This window comes from Apium graveolens, chromosome 9, assembly GCF_009905375.1.
Source record: "Apium graveolens cultivar Ventura chromosome 9, ASM990537v1, whole genome shotgun sequence".
Classification (NCBI taxonomy): Eukaryota; Viridiplantae; Streptophyta; class Magnoliopsida; order Apiales; family Apiaceae; genus Apium; species Apium graveolens.
Genome location: NC_133655.1, coordinates 278,744,762 through 278,767,287, shown reverse-complemented (window position 1 = coordinate 278,767,287; position 22,526 = coordinate 278,744,762). Strand labels below are relative to the sequence as shown.

Below are 22,526 nucleotides of genomic sequence, written 5' to 3'. Positions count from 1 at the left end.
GGAAGGGAAACATCGGGAATATCATTTGATAAGACATCCAAGGAAGCAGAAGCATGGCATTGATCAGTGGGATCAAGACAAGAAGTTGTTACAGTAGGAAGATAGATGTATGATGAAAAAATAGTAGCATTAGTCTGAGAATGGAATGGAAAGTATCCCGAGAAACAAATAGATGATTATTAGTGAGATTCAAGACTTTATAGCCTTTTTGTGAGACTGAATAACCAAACTTGCATCTTCTTTAATACTGAGAAGGCTTGATCTGTCAATAGAAGCTTCATTGAAAGAAGTATAATATAGACCACCTTGATATTTACCAAGAAGAACTGGCTTCTCTTTCTGCAAATGGTCCTGCAGTAAACAGTCAGTACCAGTAAAAGTAAATGTGCGTTGCATATCAGTACAAAGTTTCTGGACTGGAATCAAATTATATTGAAAAAATGGTATGTGTAGAACATCATGAAGAATCATATCTTTGACCTTGACTGAACCTATATGTAGAATTAGGATTTTTCTACCATCTGGCACCACAATAAATTCAGAAAGACCAATCACTGGTTTATAGGTAAGAAATAAGCTCAAGTTTGAACAAATGTGATCAGTAGCACCACTGTCTACTAACCAATTCGTACTAGAAACATTATCAACTAACAAGCAAATCTTACCAGCTAGCATAGCATGATGAGACTGATAATTGAAGGAAGCAGAAGAATTATTTTGTTTGTTAAGAAGCTCTACCAATTGTTGATACTGGGTAGGTGTGAAGGAAGGAACATCATTAGAATTGGTAGGCTCAAATGCTTAAGTGCTTGCAGGATTATGAGATACAGTAGCAGCAACCTTCTTATCTCTGTAGTTTTTGAAATTAGCAGGGTAACCATGTATCTTGAAGCACCTTTCGAGACTATGTCCATAAATCTTACAATGAGTGCAGTAATAATTGTTAAGTTTCTTAAAACCTGAACCACTAGAACCACCAGTATTTCCACCATAAGCATTTTGAGTCACATTGGGATAACCTCTGCCTGCAGCCCCTTGTTTCTGAGAAAAAGACAATCCTGGTTTATAATTCCTCTTATTATCAGCAACAAATGCCAGTGTTTCAGTTTGTGTAGTTAAACCAGATAATTCCTGATGTCTCTCCTCTTGAAAAAACATCCTAAAAGCATTAGAAAGACAAGGTAATGGTTGCTACATCAGAATATTACCCCTCACTGTAGCAAATTTGTCAGTAAGCTTCATCATAAATTGTAACAATCTGTGATCCTGTTGCATCTGCAACACTCTCTGTGTTACATTACAAGTACATTTGTTGCAGGTGCAGCAGGGAATAGGCTGAATATCATTCATAGCATCCCACAACGCCTTGATTTCAGTGAAAAATCTGACACACTTTTAGAGCCTTGAGTAAGATCAGCAAGCTGCTATTCTATTGAAAAAATTTGTGTCATGGATGCATAACCAAACCTATCTTTCAAGTCTAGCCAAATTTCACGAGCAGTCTTGAAAAATAACACACTTCGAGATATAGATTCATCTAGGTTGTTCGACAACTAGGAACATACCAAATCATTACAGCGTTCCCAAAATTTGCACTCAACAGTTCCAATTTTAGGTTTAGTAATTGTTCCATCAATAAAACCAAGCTTGTTCTTAGCAGATAAACTCAACATAATAGAACGTTTCCAGTTACTATATCATGTTCCATTAAACTTGACTGATACAAGTTGTGTAGTGTTTGCATCAGACGGATGTATATAGAACACACTAGAAGGATCTGGACTCGGATTTGACACAAGATTTGATACAAAAGGTCTTGTCCATGGATTACTACTAGAGGAGGCCATGAATTCGTGATATTTCACTCCGATTTACAGAAATAATGGATGAATTTGACTTTGTGTATCAACAATAAGCAGTTTTGGAAACACGATTGAGATGAATATTGAGATCTAGAACGTGATTAAATCACAAGAAGATTAAGAGTAATGAAAGTGAAATTTAGCAAACAAAGACAGAGTTCATCACCGAATCACTAGAAACGATGAAACAGATAGAATACATCACGAATAGATTCATAACCTAATTGGATCGAATACACCTTGAATTCATGAAGAAGAAGCTTGCTTGAAGATGCGGATTGATCGTTAATTCTGCTTTGATACCATGATAAAGCCAGCTTTCTTCATCACTGAGTAATGTATTTACAGAAATGAAGAAGAGAATTCATACACATTGAATTCATGTTGAGAGAGAAAGTAAAACAGAATAGTTTGATTGAGTAATGAGATGAAATGAATTCATACATTGTGCTTGTTTACAATCAGGTTTATATACAAACAAAATGTTGAGGTGGACATTCTGTAACTATCTTAACCACTAGTGTTGACAGCCGTAGTTTGTGATGCAGAAGTGGTGGTACCAGCAGTAGCACCAGATGGTGTGATACAAATAGGTGTAGTCTCAATAATTCAAGTTGTAAAATTTAGAACTGGCATTGATAATTGTTTGATTACTGGTTTCACTAGCTTTTGTATTTTTGTCCAAGGCGGCCATGATAGGTCAACACATTACGGCTGGTGGAGACCATGGAGAAAAAAACTTCTCAGGAACTGCACTAAGCAAATGACAATGCTGTCACTGATGTGGTTATTTTTTCAGCTGCAACAGGGATCCTTAAAAGCTGCCCAGCTAGTACAATTTCCGGGGTACATTGATAAAATAAGGCGACATGCTTTGGGGGTACAGGGATATATCATATATCTAAAGGGTTAAATATCAAAGTGGTCACTGAAGTCACGGTCATATATCACTTTCTTGATTATAGTTATTGGCGTCTCTAATGCATCACTCTAGTAGCGAGTAATGACGTACCCGTTAATTTTTAACTGTTGACCAGACGGGAATTTTTTGACCGTGACGTGTATACTTTATTTGTTTAAATAGACAATAACAGAGGATTAGATGGCAAGTGACTAGATAAATATTGATTTTCTATTTATATAAATACAAGTAGTAAACCCATATGTAACAACACATCTGACCACCATATATAACAGATATATACACAAACGTATATCAGCACCAAGGTTGTGTTCAATGTTGCATCAGTAGTGGAGAAGAGTATATCAAGGAAGGAATGGGTAGTGGTGACACTAAGCTTAAGAAATTTATAATTCTTTCCTCTCAAGAGTTTTGAACTAAGCTTAAATTTTTTTTTACTCTTCACCAGTTCACTCTTACCTCTATTTTCACTCATCTATATCTCCCTGGCCGAACGTGAAACAACAAAGACAGGCAGTTCACTGTAACTCACAATGTCCATCGTTTTCAACCTGAGTAGAGGTCACCAACTCAGAGGGCCCACCGTTGAGCAGCAACAGAAACGTGCAAGTACCAATATTATACCCACCAATATTACCTATATCATGTGGTAAGACTGAAATCGAGCCCTCAACCTTATGAGATATGGGCACAGAAAATGTTGTAGGAACAACGACAACTGCATCACTATATTTCTAAATAACATATATTTCTGCAATTTAAAGTTTTAACACCTTAAAATAGTAGGCTTTATCTCTAGGTTACACTTTTCTATCAGTCTCTGTAACTAATTTTTGGAGGGAAAGTCTGTTTGAGTGAGTTGACAGCGGGCTCGAATGACAACTAGCTCTCTTGTGTACACATGGATTTTCTGCTGGCACACCTGTGCACATGTCCGCCTTTGTTGACACACTCAGAAGTCAGACCTCTCAGTATTCTCAACAATTATTATGATAAAATCTTAAGATTATATCCCTAGAACTGCTGTGAATTCTCCTTGCTGCTTTGGTTATCTGTAAGTTAGCATGGTTGAATACTTAAACTGCTGACATGAAGACCCGAACATTCAGTGATGTGGCTTATATAAACATACAGACATACTGTATATATGATAGATACATACCATAGCTTAGCTGGATGTACATGTTGAATTAATATTATCTTTTTAATTCTATTCAGAAGAGTCAACTATGCCACCTAACTTTCCGTTAGGTCAACAGTTAACATTTAACAGCTTTGTCATTATTGGCTACTAAAGTGGTGCATTAGAGACCCCGATAACTATAATCAAGAAATTGATATATGGCCGTCACTTCGGTGACCACTTTGATATTTAACCCTATATCTAAATGCTGAGATACAGACTACATCAGCATTACAACAGCAATAAAATAACACCTCTGGATATATTTGTAAATACACTAGTTAGTATTTATATGTGGTCCTGATAGGAGATTCAGTTAGTTAGTTACAACATATCATTCTCTCTTTCTTGAATTGAGAACACTGTAAATATCTTTTCAGTCATAAATGGTTAGCTATGGTGTTCATACCAAATCTGCAGAATCTTATGCTTAATTACATCTGATAACACTAAAATTGCCTGGTTTAACTCAAACTAGGATCATAAACTCTTACTTTGATTATACAGGAATTGTCGCGGAAGACCCTGTACAACTTCACATTTCTAGTAGTTTCTTTCTAGGGGACGGGTTTGTTCTTCTGAAATCAATAAATGGAATTGCACGTGGGCCTCGGCTTCTTAGGCACATGAGGAACCGGCCCCTTATGATATGCAACTAAAACAAGTTCATCTTGGGGTGGGCTTACTACTTAGATGCTCATATAATCTCACCAAAGAGGGAGCCATTTTCATTGAACACGAGTTGCTTGATCCTAGAAATATAAAATTATGGGAACATCGTTGATAACATGTTCTCGGGGTCTAATAAAGGAGTAAACATTGTACAATTGGACGAAGGAAAAAAGCCTTTTAGCGACATTGATCTAATAATTGTCGATAGGAATATTGCCAATGGGATGAGTATTAAGGCAACAGTTGCTAGAGGTACAGACACCGGAAACAATGCAGCTAATACAACCTGGACTGTTGATCTTAATCCAACTTTTCTGTTTCCTAATCGTATAAAATCCGTGCATTATTCATTTTCTGCAGAAGGAAATACCTTTCCTAATCATGTTCTGCGAGATAATAAAGTTGTTGTCCAGTAGAATGCGCCTGTTAAAGCAAATGTTAGCCTGAGCTCTAATACCATGTCAAGGAACAAGTTACTCTAAAAACTCAAGGTATTAGAGAACGGATTTTTACAGGTTTATATTTTGTTACTGTATTTGTGGATCAGTGAGTGATATATTGGTAGAATCTAGTGATCTATACAATTAGTTGTTCTGATTCAACATGTAAATGTAGTAGTAATTGTTACATGTACTCCAGTAGGTGAAAGACCAATCAATAACTACAGAGTACATAATAAAATTGCAGCCTTTTTCATTTTCTGCTTAGACAAGTTTCAATTCATGTGCAGAAAGTAGCAAATAAGAATTGAAAACTATGATAATTGCAGCATGAAAAATGTTGCAGTTGCAGTTGGATAATCAATTGGGCTGGGTTTGGGATTGGACTTGGTTGTACGTTAGCTATGCCTAATGGTCCGCATCTCGAATAAGTAACTGGATTAAGTTTATTAATGGTTTATTAATAGTCTGAGGCCTCTCTAAAATTCCCAAAAATTTTCTCAAAATGATTTTTGAACGATAATATGTCATATCTCTTATTAGATATTTTTTACTAAATATAAAATGGACTATGAGTGTATTAATGCGAGCACCACCAATAAAACATGACACGTATAATATGAAATATTTTTTGAATCAATTTTTGAAAATTCTAGCACTATTTTTTTAGTGATCGTCGCGGTCTTCGTAGAGTTACGAGTTAGAAACAAGAGATTCCGGTTTTGACTTTTGTACTTGACATGTCGGAATTATTTTATAGTCGAGCAGGACAAAATTATTTAATGTAGAATATAATTTAATTTGTAAATAATTAATTAGAACTAATAAAAGATTAATGGTTAAACTTAAGGTAATTTGTTGAAGATTAAATTGGGAAATGCAGGTAGTTTACTTTCTAGGGCAAGCTTCACTGACAACGTGTTTAGGTGAAAATAGACTTTTGTGTGTTTAAAATAACCAAAAGAAACATGTAAAATCTTTTTGTTATTTTTATCATTCTTTTCTTAACACGGTTTTGTATTTCAAATTAAATCGCAGATTCAATCTTTTACGCTTCCTTTTCTCGGTCGTCATACCCCTTTTTTTAATTTCATCTCTCTTCAAGTACCAACAGGGTAAGGGGTGAGCAATATCGCATATTCGGTCTGATTTTAAAAAAATTAAACAGAAAATTTAATTTTTCGGATTATTAAAATCATATTCCGTATCCGGATCAAATTAACCGGATATTCGGATATTCGATTAAATTGAATCAAAAATCGAATTATCCGAATCCAATTTAAAATTCTATTTTAAGAAAATTACGATTTACATGATAGTTAATATATATTTGAGTTGTGAAACTAATGATATAAGAAACCATATTTTTGTCATTATATTGTTAGTTGGAAAAAATAGTGAAACGTACATCAATTTATTATAAATATCAATTCTAAATTTTCAAACATGATCAATATAAAAATATTATTTATTACACACATGTATTAAATTTGTTGTTATTCAGTATTTAGAATACATGTCAAATATAAATTGTTATTTTTTATTATCATTTATGTCAAATCTGCAAGTTTGATCAATATAAAATTTGTTATTATTACACATTTATATCAAATTTATTGATGATACAGAGAAAAGAATGATAAGACAATTAGATATTAACATGAAACTTTAAAATTCTAACAGACAAAGAGTCATACCGCCACTAAATATTTTTTTAAAAATTTTAAAATAAATATCATTTATCATGTATTTATATATAAAGTTAATTTTTTATTAGGAAAAATAAAAAATCGGTAGGATCCAGTTTTATGAAAAGTTATGATCCGGATCTGAATCCGAATCTATATAAAAAATAGATCGAATATCCGGTCTGAATTATTCGAATCTAATATTCTAATTATCGGGTTTATAAATCGGATATGGGATCGAAAATTTGAATAATCCGATTTTCGAATTTTTATGCTCACCTCTATCGAGGATTCAAGAACTATTAATTTATAACAATAATCACAAAATTATTATTATTTTATTTAGAAAACTAAAAATATTTATTTAAAATATACTTTTCATTGAGATTTTTATGTTTTTTTCCAATTGTAATTTTTTTTATAAAAACCACCAAAATTATGAATGGAGTAAGTTACGCAATAAAGAAAAGAATTACTTAGGGGCCAATTGTTTAAGGAGGAATGAATCACCATGAACTGGACGAGTGATTTTTGAAATTTTTTTATTTAGCTGGACGACTAGTGTTTATCTGAACCACTTCTGAATCGGTCACCGTAAATAATTTAGGTGAACCATTCATGAATGCATCCACAACTCTCTTATATTGAGTTATACTAAAGATTAGTCCAGGCAAAAAAAAAGTAAAACTGTAGCAATGGTCAATCAACTTTATTATAGTTATTATATTGTGTTTGCTAGTTCAACATTTGTCATATTTAAAAGTCGCTTCTCAACAGAATTATATATATATATATATATATATATATATATTTATAAATGTTCATATTATTTTACTTATTATAATTCACACCAAAAAATTAGTAATACCTAGATTAAATTAAAATTAATATGAGTAATATAGAACATGACAAAATTATGAAGTAAATAAATTAGATATTAGAAAATTTAACATTTATAATTTTATCGTTCAGAAAAATTTAATATTAATTTAACAAACAATAACAACATTCAGATTAATCATTAATTCAGAATTTTAACCATTCAGAAATTATTGTTCAGATTTAACAAATGAACCCTTACCTAATCTGGAAAAACTTGATTTTATAATATAAAATGAATAGAATAAATATTTTTTTAAAATATATATCATGTACCCCACTTTTCAAAGTCGGTGGAATAATTTGGACAAAACTAACATTAACGAAAGCTAAATATTAGATGGCAAAAGCACAAGGATTGTCGACTTTACTTTTTATTACAATAGTCTATATATATTGTGATTAAAGTGAGTAATCAGATTCCATTTTTCCTTAGCGGTATAACATGACTAGTGTACTTTTCATTTTGAACTGCAAATTTATATTTTTTCGTAACATAATGAGATCGGCCATAACATTTTGACAGCTATCATTTCTAGTATTTATAACAAGAAGAAATAACAATAAGTATACGGATACAGTAAAACCTCGATAAATTAATATCCGATAAATTAATAATCTCGTTAAATTAATAATTTGTTATAATTCCGAGCCGGACCCTTTATGTTAAATTAATAATATGCTAAATTTTATAAAATAATATTTTTTATTAATGCATATAAATCTCATATAATATATAAATTAATAGTTGCATAATACATCAAAATTATAGATTTATAGGATACACTTTTATAGTAAGCCTCAATTGTAACATATTTTTTTTTAAAAATGATTTCGTCTTGTACTTCATCTTAAATCTTTATTAATCCATTATGGAGTTTTGGCGTACTAAGTTCATATTACAAAAGAAAATTACGTAATGTAATTGTTGCTTTAAGAACATCTTTTCGTGAGACTGGTTCCAATACTTAGTTAAATAAGATCATTTTATTCTTGTGGTAAATAGGACAAGACTGGTCTAGAAAAAATAGGGTCTGACTTGAACCATTTTGAGAACTTTCAGGACATTACGTAATCTAATTAAATAAGTGAATCCTTTTAATTTACTTAAATTCATAAATATTTTTTAATGTTATTTTAAGTATTCAATAGATGAAAATAAATTATTATTCTGAGAATTGTATATGTTATAAAATTTTAAATAATATATATCGATAAATTAATAAATTATTAATTTATCAATATATTAATATTTCGATTAATTAATAATTTTTCATGATCCCAAATGTATTAATTTATCAAGGTTTTACTATATGTTATTTTTAGAGTTATATTTTTATTGTAATAGTAAAATAATTAAAATGATAATATTGATCGTACATTTATAATAAAAAACCTGAAAACTTGAATATAAGGATAATCTCACTTTTCACATTTTTTCGCTCTAAAAATTAAAAAGAAACTCTCAAAATAACATTTTCCGAAATATAGAAACAAAAGCCCAGTTTAATCTTAACAAATGAGAAATTCATATTCAACCATGGCCCCGAAAGGCCAGTTAAATACTCTAAATTGGGATAAAGATAATGCACATCCGACTTGGGAGTAAAAAGCGGAAATCGGATTTAATCGATGAAGGCCATGTCTACGTATTAATCGAATAATCGGGGATTAATCGTAGTGATTAATAAAAATTAATTTAATATTATTTTTATTTATAAATAATAATACATGTAATTATTTTACTATTTTGATTATACATATATATTTTTTATTAATATTTATACAAATAAATTTAAAATATGAAATATTATTAAAGTTAATAGGGATATTCTCTATGATACCACGTAGACTGGGTTTTTCGTGTTGGTACCATCAATTTATGGGCTTTTACCCGTGATAACCGTATATATTTGATTTTTCACTTCGGATATTTGATTTAAAGTCATAAGTTAGTTATTTTAATATTTCCCAAACGGGCACCGAATCTTTGCAAAAAAAATACATTTATCTTTAAATCTTGTAAAACGGAGTTAAAATAAGTGAGATATATTTAAATTTCATAATCAAACTTGACCATTAATATTTCACTCATATTGCTTCATTTTACATTATTTAAGAATTTAGTTTATGTATTTTTTCACAAATAATTCAAATATGCAATTTGTTTTCAAACCAAAATCATTTATATTACATTTTACCTAACACGGGCTAATTCGAATAGAAAACCAAATGTACAAAGTTAAAACGAGTAGAAACTAATAAATTGATGGTACTAGCGGGAAAAGTCAATTGTACGATGATATTATAGAAAATATCCCAAGCAAATATAATTCTTAACATCTAACTTATGATGTGAAATCAATTTAAAATAAAAAAAATTATTATTTAATCAGTTAAAATATTAAATATGTATACGAGATTATTATTTTTCTTAATTTTTTTACAAATTTATATTTTTTATTTTGTTATTCTTCTAAATATTTTTTTCAAATTTTTACCAATACGACTGTTTATTAATCAATTAATCCGATTTTTCCCGATTTTGACTAATTTTTGTAAAAAACAAATTTTTTGTAAAAAACAAAATTTGACCTAATTTTCGCTTGATCAGTTCGGTAGCCTACCCGATGTAATCATTTATAATAAATGCATAGTTTTAAGGGGTTTTCTTAAAAATACAACTTTTTATAAAAAAAATCAAAAATACGATTTTATATGAATAATTGTTAAAAGCACAATTTTTAAGTTTTATCTTCGAAAATACGGTTTGCAACTTCCACAATCTAAAATGCAACTTTTACTTAAAATTTTATAATTGATATCAAGGTTGATTCAATTACAAATTTAAAACGTGACTAATGCAACCCTATAACCAATTTTTTTTAATTTGAAATTAATTGTATAATAGGTTGATGAGGTTGCAACCGCAATTTTGAAAATGAAACTAAAAAAATTATATTTTTTAAATAAGTTTAAAAATGACATTTTTTTTAAAGTAAGTATTAAATTATATGTATTTTGAGTAATTTCTCTAGTATTTATAAATTATTATATTTTTATGGGTTCCCGTATAAACCTAGATAAAATGTAATTGTACATGTGTTTGGTTTACAATACATGGTATGTGGGTGTAGTCAAGACGAGCCGAGTCGAATACTTTCGGGCTCAGCTCGAATCCGATTAAAAATTTTGGTCCCAAGTTCGAGTTTGACCAATTCCTTAATTTCAAACTCGAAACTCGGCTTGTAAAAAATTTGATGGGTTCGAGTTCGGTTCAAATGTTCGAATTAATTTCATCAATATTAACAAAAACTCGAAATATGATCTGTTCGGCTCGAATTCAATTCAATAAAATATATAAAATGTAATTAAATATTTATATAAAATATATTTATAATAGAAAATATTAAAAATAGTAGAGGCTCGATAAGACTCACGAAACTCGAGTTCAGTTCAAAAAAAATTGGAGAGCTCGAGCTTCGCTCGATTATTATCGAGCCAAATAAATTTTTTTTACTAGCGGAGTTCTAGCAAGCAGCTCACTGAAATTTTAACTCATATACGCCATGCATTTTTTTATAATTAAAAACACGTGCACATGTCAGGAATCAAACTCATAACTTATACTCCCTCTATTTTTTAATATATGACGTTTGATTTTATGACACACATATTTAGGAGGGTTAATACATAGTTAGAATTATTATTTTTAAGAAATTTTTTTAATAAAAATATGAGATCAAAACTTTTATTCACAAAAAAAAAATTCAAAAAAAAATCATATATTAAAAAACAGATAGGGTAATAAATGAGATATTACAAGAGGTCGGGAGTTCAACCACCACTTACCATTTAAACCATAACATTTAACCCTACACCTAAGTATGTAAGATGTATGTACCATCGAAAAAAAAAATGTAAGATGTGTGTATGTAATATGTATCTACAATTTGTATATATGTCCGCTAACAGTCATAGTAACTTGCAGTGGCAGTGCTTCACAGCTTTAGTCCAAAAATTAAAGCCAGAAGTGCCAAAACACAACCAAAATACTCTCTATCTCTATCTGCCTGTACGTGCGTCTCTCAAACGTAATTTACTTGTTGTATTACTTTCTTCTGTTTGTATTGCACATTCTTCTGTTTTGTCAAAAACAATGACAAAGCTTCTCTCTAATTCTTCCTCAACTCTGTTCACCATCTTCTTCTTTGTTTTTTTGTCCTTACAAGAATCTTCTTGTTCACTATCCAAACAACAGGCATTTTACAAATTCCAAAAAAGGTTTGAAGAAAAATTTATGTCCCCTAATGTTGCCCCTGTTACAGCTCCATTGCCAATCCAAGACACACCAAAGGTAATTTTATCCACCAACTAGACCGCAAAAATGTCATTTTAAATTCCGGTTCCGTCAACGTTTGTACACACATGCACACCCACAATGTGTATCAAAGATTTTGTTGTGAATTTTTTTTAACATAAATAAAAAATGGTATTTTTACAGAGCAGTGGAAGGGTGTTTTATCCTATAGGGTATGGAGCAGATCCGAGTGGGGTGCAAGATAGCAGTGATGCAATACTGAATGCAGTGGCTGATGCACTCATGGTGCAAAATGATGGACACCAGTTGTTGCCAGGAGTGAGTGACTTGGGAGGTGTTATTATTGATTTACAAGGTGTGAGTTTCAAGATTGGTAAACCCATAAGACTTCCACCTGGTGCTGGCAATTTAGTGGTAATTTTTTCTATATCCCATCTCTCATTTACTTTATTTAATTACAGATTACGGAGTAATTATTTATCTCCTTGAACATACTCGCACATCCACCTTGTCTGTCAAAAACTCCTAAGTGCAGATCATTTTCTTTGGGGAACAAATGGCTCATTTTAGCACACTGTTTTTTCTTGTACTACTTTAGACTTCTTATTGTAATTTACATTAGTACTGTACTATAGTCTTGTAGATTTTCATGTGAACCTTATCAACTGTGTCCTGTTGCGCATGTTAGCAGATGCTAAAACTACAGTTACATAAGTAACACTTGCTTCAACTCTCTTTACACAGATTGCAAGAGAAAAAGATGTAAGAAAATGAAGAAAACGAACAAAAGCATGTGCCATTTCAGCATGTGCCAAGTTCTAAAATGAGCGGATTTCATGCATGGGGCCCCGGGGAGAAAGGGGGTGTGTGTGTTAGATTGTTAATGTTAGCTATAGAGCTCACAGATTTATTGGTTTTCTCATAACATTAAAGGGGTCTGGCCTCTTTATTCTCAAAATTAGTTACACCTTCTACTACTTTCCAACCAACTTCTAAATCTAGTAATTTACTACTCTTGCTCTGCATCTTTCCCCAATGAACATAAAATATTTAATGTAAGTTGGTATATGTGGGATGTGCGCAGATCTTATTACTCCATCCGTGGATGGATTAGGGAGATTATTTTCATAATCATTTTGCAAAAGAGCGAAAGAATTATCCATTCCCGGATATATTTGGGAAAATATTTCCATAATCATTATGCAAAAGTACCAGAAAAACGGTTTTAGTGTGTTAAGTAAACTGCTCATGAAAAATTTTAAATTGTCAGAATAAAGAAAAACCCCAACATAATCTTATACTCGTCGCCATAGTGAATACTCAGCTTATGAAATTATAGGTCAAGAGTTAATCAAGTAAAAACTTTACCTAATACTTAGTCCACTGAATTAAAGCAAAACTAAGATATCTTCCACTATAGTTAATTTTTGATTCTGTTAACTTTAAATTCTGATAAACTAGTATAGAATCATATATTGAAGCTTTAAAACTAACTAGTGTGGATAACTTGGATGTCAGATTCAAGGAGGAACTTTGCGTGCTTCAGATACATTTCCAAGTGATCGACATCTTGTTGAATTATGGTCACCAAATTCTGTGAAACGCGATACAGACGGAGTAGAAGAGGGCAAGGCTCAGACTGATGGAATATACTATGAGGACATTGTATTTCGCGACATTCTTTTTGATTCTGGTTATCAAGGAGGCGGATTGTTTGTGCTCGACTCAGCTCGAATTCGTGTAACGGACTGTTTCTTTCTCCACTTCACAACACAAGGCATACTTATTCAAAATGGCCATGAAACCTTCATTTCAACTTGCTTTCTTGGAGAACATCCAACCGTTGGAGGTGATAGAGGCGAAAAATATTTTACAGGCACTGGCATTGATCTCGCGAGCAACGATAATGCAGTTACGGATGTTGCCATTTTCTCAGCAGCAATCGGAATCACTTTAAGAGGCGAAGCTAATATAATTACGGGTGTACATTGTTACAACAAAGCTAAGTATTTTGGTGGTGTCGGAATTCTGGTGAAAGCCCCACTAACAAGACTAGATAATTGTTATTTAGATTTCAATTCGATAGTCATGGAGGATCCTTCTCAAGTTCATGTTATTAACGGATTTTTTCTGGGAGGAGGTAACATTGTATTGAAGTCGATTAATGGTCGAATATCGGGTTTAACCATAGTTAACAATATGTTCACTGATTATGGCAAGAATACTTGGACACCGATAGTTAGTTTAGACGGTACATTTTCGAAGATTGATCAAGTGGTGATCGATAACAATAATGTAAACGGGATGAGTTTGAGATCGACGGTGGGGAAGATGACAGTTCCCGGAAATGGAACGGAATGGATTGCGGATTTTTCATCAGTTCTGGTGTTTCCTAACCAGATAAATCATGTTCAGTATTCATTCTATGCTCATGGATTTTCTGGGGTGTTTCCGGCACATGTTTTGACAAATATATCGAATAATGTTGTGGTGGTAGGGAGCGAGAAACCGGTGAATGGGGTGGTTTCTGTTGTTGTTGATCAACATAATATGATTGGAGAGTCGAATTTATTCATGTAAGAGACAGGAATTGTCTTAATTCATCATAGAAAATTTTGATACTTCAGTTTAAAAGTTCATGGGAAGCTTCTCTATTTCATTTTATGGTTTAAATTGTGTCAGGACTTGATGTTTGACTACTTTGATTCTGTTTGAATTTCCAGAAGCTCAAACAAAAGCAACTGCTGATCTTGTTTCAGATCAATGACATTGCTCAAGTAAGCAATTACCCAAGTTGCTAAAGCACTAAAGGATGCTTAAAGGACAGAAATTATCTAATAAAGCAATAAATAACTGAACAAGAATCAAGAAAGTTACTACTAAAGTAAGAAACAGAAATTTGGAGGTCAGTGCATGCTTTGTACTTTATGAACCTTTGTACAGAGGAAGACAAGCAAATGCATATGCAAGTAGTATAACAGAGCATTCTTAAAAAGAAATTCACACTTGACATAGTTCTGTTGCTAAAAGTTGTGTAGATGAAGTTGATCATGTTACAAATTTTTAGCATACCTTGTCCAGAGAGTTGTGTTCTTGTTCTATTTCAAAAAAAAAAAATTGCTATCAACAAATAAAACCGTCCAACTTGCTTATCATTACTCAAATATCCACCTGATATAACCTAACGAAGGTGATATTACACAAAAAAATAAATAAATGAAAATGCAGCGCATAATTAGCAACTTATATAATCTGCATAGCCCGGCACAATTTCACAGAAACTTCTGTTATAGTATATACATGCAACTCTAAGCTTTCCAAACCTTTGGCTATACTGCTTGCATGTAGCAACACTGATCTGGATTCTGGAAGTTCAAGCAGAAACTCCATTTGCGCAACAGCGCAATTATGGAGGTTAAATCGAAAAAAGATAATCCTAATAGTATAACATCAACTTATTTGCAGAAACCTTTGACTGCAACTTATTGGTTAACATCAATGTCGCGGTTGTCATAACCTTTATCATAATCTTCATCAGTGCTGGCATCATAATAATCTTCGTCATCTTCGTCATCGTCATAATCCTCCGTGTTCTTCACCATCAATTGTTCTTGAATTCGGTCTCTGATGGCAGTTCCCTAACAAGGAAACAAGGGATCATATAAAATTAATTATACATGTATATATGTAAAAGTATAAAGCCTATCAACTTTAACAGGAAAAAAATGTGTGGATGTGAGAGAGGGGGGGGGGGATCTAACCATTTTATGACAGCCTTCTTCAAACATCTCAAGAAAACCAGCAACCATGCGATCAGCGTTATCCACCCACATGTTACGATTTTTTGCAACTGTTTGCATCTGGAACATCAAAAATACATACATCACAAGTTATTCAACCTATCAGTGACATAACTTCATTACTGTTCACAACATAACAATAAACCCCTAAAGATTAAGCTTTTGACAAACAGACCTAGGCTGGAGAATATGGTGACTAGGGCGCCATGCCGTTGCCTTGGCAACACAATGACGATAATGTTCCCCCTCATTATTTATTAGCCTCTTTCCGATGCTTATTTTGTTTTAACTTGCATATTTTTGAAAGTACACTCTCTCCACTACCTTTTCAACTTTTTAATAATAAGGAGACGGTATAAAGAGTACTGTTGAAGATGTCAAAACGTTCCAGCTGAGTAAGAGCCTAAGTGCTTATATTATTTTGAGAAACACAAATAGAGGGCAGAGAGTCTTTCCGATAAGCTCTTCAGATTTATATACTTGAAGGCCTAGATTAGATAGGGAAAAGTTATTAAAGATTACCATAAACCTATGTGATCTTCTATATTTAGGAAAAACCAAGACTACACAAATGTTTTTTTTTATTTTTATAGTCATACTTTCTCCAAACCACAACAAGAGTCCTTAATTGAGTTGACGAACTATATTCTCAGGTAGATATTCCTAGACCACTTGAAGAGATACTAAAATACATATAACATTAATAATCTTCAGGCTAACAAATTGTTGTACCTATGTAAACTATAAACTATATGCTCTATTTATTATTAAGCTTAAGATGGTCTTACTGTATATGAAGTCAATGAAAAACATTTCACAAAGAGAATGTAATGATCAATTTTTTCACCAACTTTTACTTATTATTTTGCTTATGCAAAACTTTGGTACCTTCTCTTCCACTTTCTCTTGTTGTTTCTTCACTTCTTCCCGCAATTTTTTTAACCCCATATTTACTCTCAATCTCTTCTCCTGATAAAAAGAAATAAAGAGTTTACAATATAATTTCTTTAGTAGAATATTGTACAATATATAACCAAGGAAATAAGTTTGAGGGTTACTGAAACGTGGACATGCCTTTACGTAGCTAACACCCAAATCTTTTCTTGAGTAACCCCGATCCAAGTTACGAATCACATACTCGTTGTAATCTTTGACAATTCTCATTATGACATCTGATGTGGAGATTCCTTCAGTTCGTTTAGTCTCCTTAAATTTTCCTATGGACTTGACCTGCATGAGAAAATTCCATAATACTCGTATTCATATACTCTAGGCAAAGAAACAGAAGTATTACAGATAATGGAGCAGCAGAAAGGAAAAAAGTGAAAATTCCAAAATTCAAGGTGAGTGACCTAATCGGTTAAGACTATAATAAGCACTCTAGCAGGTAATCATCTAGAAATAATACATGCTATTACAGAGTAAACAAGAGACTGAATTCTAAAGGCCATACACAATCACATATGACATATGTACCCTATGAGCTTAACCTACAAATTCATAAACATCCTTGCCAGCCCCACTTGCGTCAGCATACCTGGCAACAGAAACAAAAGAAGAAATGATTAGCAAATACAAAGACATTATCCACCTAGATAGTAGGTGTCCATAACCTTTTAACTGTATTCGCCATTCACATGTAAAGGTTAAAAGCCTTCCTAGATGATGGTGAGTACTTGCTGAAACCAAACTGTGCCTCTAGTTCTAGTGAATTGCAATACTGTTTATTGATTGCTAGCCACACTCATTAAGACTACCTCTTTAGTTCCTATTCACTACCTTCTTTTGCTCCTTTTGTGTTGTACAGGGAAATTGTTTCTAAGTACCATACATAATTGAGTTCTATAGATTTTCTCATGTGCTTATTTCTGTACAATTATAGCACTAAAAAATATAAAAATAGTTAAATGGTATCCAATTGCTGTTGATACTTTCAATTGAAATATTACAGACTTACCAACCAGAAACCCAGGGGCCAAATAAAACAACAAGGTCCACTGACCTAACCAGCAAAAGTTTGCCAATATACAGGAGGCGCAGTATTCTGAGCTATATACAGGGTATGGTACAGAAGTGAACCCCATTTCTAACACCAATATTTATTACTCACAATCAAAAGTTTAGATATCAAGGCCCAGCATTTAAGGTTCAGACATTCATCTTCAGTCGACAAAAGCTAGGAATTATACCTTTCGATATACTCCCTCCATCCCATTCATTTCGACCTCATTTCCTATATTTTTTTTCCCAAAAAGTTCCCCCGCATTATTAAGTTAGATAATACTTTACATATGTTAAATTTTATGAATATGATACATGCTCGAGTGTTAATATAGAAAATAAATTGTACGTATAGTAAATTGCTAAAAACATGTTTTTAGTCAATATGAAAGGGACGGAGTGAATATGATTAGTGTTTCAAAACTGTAGAGAACCTAATAGCCGAGAAATTTATTGAACCAAATCAGTGTTATTTAAGGCACGCAGCACATTAAGGTACAAGGGTTCGTGGTGCCTAGGTGATGAGGCGAGAGGCGAGGCACATAATGTAAAAAAAAGAAGATAAACATCATCCAAAAGAAGACATAAATCAAGAGTCATTTCCCACAGAGTATGCATTATTTTAGTTTTAAAGTATAAAACATGAGTATGACGATTATAGTATACAAAATTAGTTAGTCTTTCATGAAAAGAAATTAGAAGTAACAAAGAAAATACTATAAATTTGTACGCATGAATAGAAGGGAACAAAAAAGTGTGAAATAACTAATAGTATGTATTAAGCTTCTTCTATTTTAAATGTACTGAGCATGACTTAATTAATACAGTTCATTACTTATTTAATATTTTTATCTTGAACTAATTAATTATTTGATCAATATTTATTTAACAAACATATGCTTATTTATATATATATTTATTTCATTTAGTAAACTAAGTGATGATTACATACACAAATGATAAAACATATTACATAAGACAGATAAATAAATTAATAAATTAATAAAATAAAAAATATTATTCATGTATTTCAGTCTACATTAGTTGTATTAGTGTTTGCGTCTGTGTGTTGTCTATACATGATATGCATGAGATGAGAAGTGAGAAGTAACAGAGACATGTCTCTTGCCTCGCCTCTAAAGATGAGTCGCGCCAAGGGCATGCGCCTCATGGTAGTCGAACCATCTTGGTTGTCCCTCGCCGCGCAAGGCGCGCTTTTGACAACAATGAACCTTATATTTCCGTTCTATTAAATTAGTTGTCCGACAAACATATTTTAAGTGAATCGGATCTCTAAACAATCAGAATACAATTGTTTAATGAATACTCAGCTCCGGGTTTTGCAAAATGTACACATAAGAATAGATCTCATGAAAGAAGAATGTAGTCAAATGTTTAACTATACAAGTATCCAATAGAACAGACTCCATAAATATGTAATTTGCCTACATACTTCTCCCAACTCATCAGCAATGTATGTGACTCTTCTAATTACTGCTTATGATTTAGAACATTAAAGGATGCACACCTACTCCTTAATAGAGAATATCTAACAAGAACTGCCAACACAAGGACTATTTCTGAAACAAAGCTACTTACGGAAGAGAATCGTGTGCCACATAATCAATCCGATGTTTGTCAAGAAACTCTATTGTAACCACCCACGGCGCATCAGGTATAACTTCGTCTACCCACCTGCACACAAAGGATCACAAAATCATTACCAAGGAAGCTGATGTCAATTGACATACACTGTTGAAATGTGTCAACATATCGTAATATCCCTTTTAAGGAAATGATAAAGTTACACACAACAAGATTGAAACATTAAAAGGTTCCCGACAACTAAAACTTAGAAAATATAGAAACAATTCTGAAAGATTATATATTTTCTCCAAACAAAATTTACTTGCAGTGACGAAGGGATTCATAGCGCTCCGTATCAGTCATGACAGTTTTGCCCTTAAATTTGTGGGTAACTTCATCATTGCAGCATCCAACAAGCAGGTAAGTATTCGGAAACCTACACATTAACAAAATACTATCTTAAAAAAGTATATACTAAAAAAAAAGAACAGTCTTTTATCAAAACACGCCACAAACATAACTAAACAAATCAATAATTTCCAATTAAGTCATCCAATAATGAAATCGAAATAAACAACACGACATTCACAAAAGTGTTCACTCAATCAAAGTTTCGATTTTTAATCAGTACAAATTCCCCTGAACAGCAAAAAATATAGCAATACACCATACAGCATAAATTCACTAAACAAAAAATGAAATCATGAACACAAATACTATCTCTATACAACATATACATACACAAAATTCCCAAATACATTCCGCAAGCAAAAAAGAATATTTCAAGAACCACCCCATCTCAAATACAATCAAAACCAAACACACAACCAAAACTAAACCAAACCCAGATCAAGAAAATGAATCTTGTGAAGACCCAACTGAAAATTAAGCAAGAAAAAATGGAGTAAGATATGAAAGTTACGATTTTTTGGCTTGTTCAAGAGAGCGGGCATGACCAAAATGAAAGAGATCATAGATACCATCTGCATAGACACGAACTGGCCTGTCTGTTGGAGGCTCATTCATGGTATAAACCTTGTGATTTGAAGCAGCCATGATACTAGATTAACTAGTTACTACTGCTTATGATTTGATAGATTGAGGATGATTTAATAGTGAGTGTTGCAGTGGAGTTGTCTTTCCCAAGATCTCTCTCACAATGTCTTTTTTTCCCAAAATACCCTCATAACTTTATTATATTATTTTTAAAAATTGTACTATCTCCAATCTCCATCACCCTCATTTTTCACCTGATAGGTATTGTAAGGTAATTAAAGATATATTTTCGTAATTTATTTTTTAATATTTTTTCTGTATAAAAGTTTGGATATAATATTTTTATTTTAAAGAAAAAAATCTAAAAAAAATTATGCAATAATATTTAATAAAAATATTAAAAATGTGTGTCGAACCTCATCTCCCAATATAAAAAATTAAGAGGGATGGAGGGAGTAATTTGTACTAACGTACATTTAAAATATGTTTTAGGTAATCAAAATTTTTCTATTCAATCAACAACTGCGTCGAGAATTAGTTAAATTACACTAAAATTTAGTCGCCGACTGTCATCACATATTTCTTGTTCACTATTTTTTGTAATGATAAATGTATGCATAAATTTAATGGGTCGTAAAAATAAATCTAGAGTAGATCGTTTATGCTTTAAAAAGAGTAAAACGACTTATATTTAAATGTTTATATATAGTAAATCACTGTATTGAAATATAAAAATAATAATAATTTTAACGAGATTTGATGTTTAAATAAGTATGTGCTATCCATAAAAACTAAAAAGCAGTTTTTCCAAAAGTACGAGGAACATTACTTTCTCTAACAGTAACTTTTATGACAAAAGCATATTTCGGAAATACAGTTTTGGAATTTTAAAAACAGTTTGTAGCTTTTTCGTCCAAAATTTGTTATTAATTTCTGCAACAACAATGTCAAACACAACATAAATCTCTACGAATATCAGAAGAAAAATATTTAATACATTGAAAATATAGAATTGCAGCGAACTTTTTGGTAAAAAAAAAAGAAGTTCTCATTTCATAGCTATCGAGTCTTGATATGTTAGCATAAAAAATACTAGCATGTAACTCGTGCGATACACAGAATGATTATAATATTTGTAATTTTATTATTTTATAAAACTAAATTATAAAATATAAAAATCATATATTATTGAGATTAATGAAATTAAAATTGTTGTGTATATGTTGTGTACTTGATGATTTCATGAACAAAACACCTTGGTAGATTTTACTTAGTGAAATTATGTAGCACTCGACATATAAGATTTATAGTCCCGACGGATGACTCATTATAGTCCCGACGGATGATGGCTTATTATCCATCGAGTGAGTAGCTTATGTAACAATAAGTCTGTAGCACATTTCTGCATACACCATTGTATAGATTCTGTAAGTAGTATTCAAGTCATGTTGACTTTAACTAGATATGCAGAATAGGTTGATTAATTGTACATAGATGATGTCTTGTAATTCTGCATAAATGAAATGAAGTCAAGTGCCAGATTGCTACCCGACGGATAAACTACAATGAAGTCGACAGATGATCAACTAGACAACCCGACGGATGATCAATAACTCGACGGATGATCATGAACCCGACGGATAAAGAATTCAAACATCTGTTGACAGTGACAACACAGTCACATGCGTCGAGTGGATGCAAATGAAATGTGGTAGTCTATTCAACTGGGTTTTCGAGAACAAAGAAGCATTGTCATTTCCATGCTATTATGAAGATATTCAAAGATGTTGGAATAGAGTAATGAAGTAGCATTGTAATAGACTAGATAGATTTTATTTTATTATCCTGTCTCATTACTTTGTAATCTTGGTGATATATAAACCAAGAAGTAGCAACTAAGAAACGATCGAACTAAGCAACAAAGCAGAGAAACATTTGTAAGCAGAATTCTTAGTATTTCTCTGTACTCTTAGTTGTACAATTGTTGTAAGCAGTTGTGAGCATTTTGCACACAGGGTTCTCTCCATATAATATATATCTCTGGTGGAATCATTCAAATCCACCAGAAAGTTTTTAAGGACTTCTGTTATTAATTACTTGTGATTTGATTCATTTAAGTATTTATTCCGCATTGTGCTCATCAATTCACTTATATATATATTTGAGTTAGGATAT

At 31.9% G+C, this 22,526-nt stretch overlaps 2 protein-coding genes and 1 pseudogene across 4 annotated transcripts; 2 read left to right on the top strand and 1 right to left on the bottom strand.

The window, feature by feature from the left end:
• Positions 1-2,554: 2,554 nt before the first annotated feature.
• Positions 2,555-5,121, top strand: LOC141686416 (polygalacturonase QRT3-like; annotated as a pseudogene).
• Positions 5,122-11,587: 6,466 nt separating this feature from the next.
• LOC141684523 (polygalacturonase QRT3) lies at positions 11,588-14,720 on the top strand. 3 transcript variants are annotated; one of them, XM_074489542.1, is made up of 4 exons: positions 11,588-11,721; positions 11,908-12,003; positions 12,151-12,381; positions 13,486-14,720. In XM_074489542.1, the coding sequence occupies exons 1-4, from the start codon at positions 11,608-11,610 to the stop codon at positions 14,545-14,547; spliced, it is 1,503 nt and encodes a 500-aa protein (XP_074345643.1). In that variant the 5' UTR covers positions 11,588-11,607; the 3' UTR covers positions 14,548-14,720. The 3 variants fall into 3 exon arrangements, with proteins under 3 accessions (XP_074345643.1, XP_074345642.1, XP_074345644.1); XM_074489543.1 differs by having other exon boundaries at positions 11,645-11,740; positions 13,486-14,718; XM_074489541.1 differs by having other exon boundaries at positions 11,588-12,003.
• A 456-nt stretch (positions 14,721-15,176) lies between these two features.
• Positions 15,177-20,511, bottom strand: LOC141686897 (choline-phosphate cytidylyltransferase 1-like). Its single transcript, XM_074491990.1, has 8 exons — positions 20,278-20,511; positions 19,678-19,791; positions 19,368-19,463; positions 17,262-17,304; positions 16,842-16,997; positions 16,656-16,736; positions 15,729-15,827; positions 15,177-15,605 (listed from the first exon to the last, which is right to left on the bottom strand). The coding sequence occupies exons 1-8, from the start codon at positions 20,409-20,411 to the stop codon at positions 15,450-15,452; spliced, it is 879 nt and encodes a 292-aa protein (XP_074348091.1). The 5' UTR covers positions 20,412-20,511; the 3' UTR covers positions 15,177-15,449.
• Between the last annotated feature and the right edge of the window lie 2,015 nt (positions 20,512-22,526).

Coding starts and splice junctions, on each gene's coding strand:
- LOC141684523 (XM_074489541.1), top strand. CDS start 11,608: ATGTCCGCTAACAGTCATAGTAACTTGCAGTGGCAGTGCTTCACAGCT. Junction 12,004..12,150: donor CAATCCAAGACACACCAAAG/GTAATTTTATCC, acceptor GTATTTTTACAG/AGCAGTGGAAGGGTGTTTTA. Junction 12,382..13,485: donor CTGGTGCTGGCAATTTAGTG/GTAATTTTTTCT, acceptor CTTGGATGTCAG/ATTCAAGGAGGAACTTTGCG.
- LOC141686897 (XM_074491990.1), bottom strand. CDS start 20,411: ATGGCTGCTTCAAATCACAAGGTTTATACCATGAATGAGCCTCCAACA. Junction 16,737..16,841: donor TGGGTGTTAGCTACGTAAAG/GCATGTCCACGT, acceptor TCTTTTTATCAG/GAGAAGAGATTGAGAGTAAA. Junction 15,606..15,728: donor AAGAAGGCTGTCATAAAATG/GTTAGATCCCCC, acceptor TTTCCTTGTTAG/GGAACTGCCATCAGAGACCG.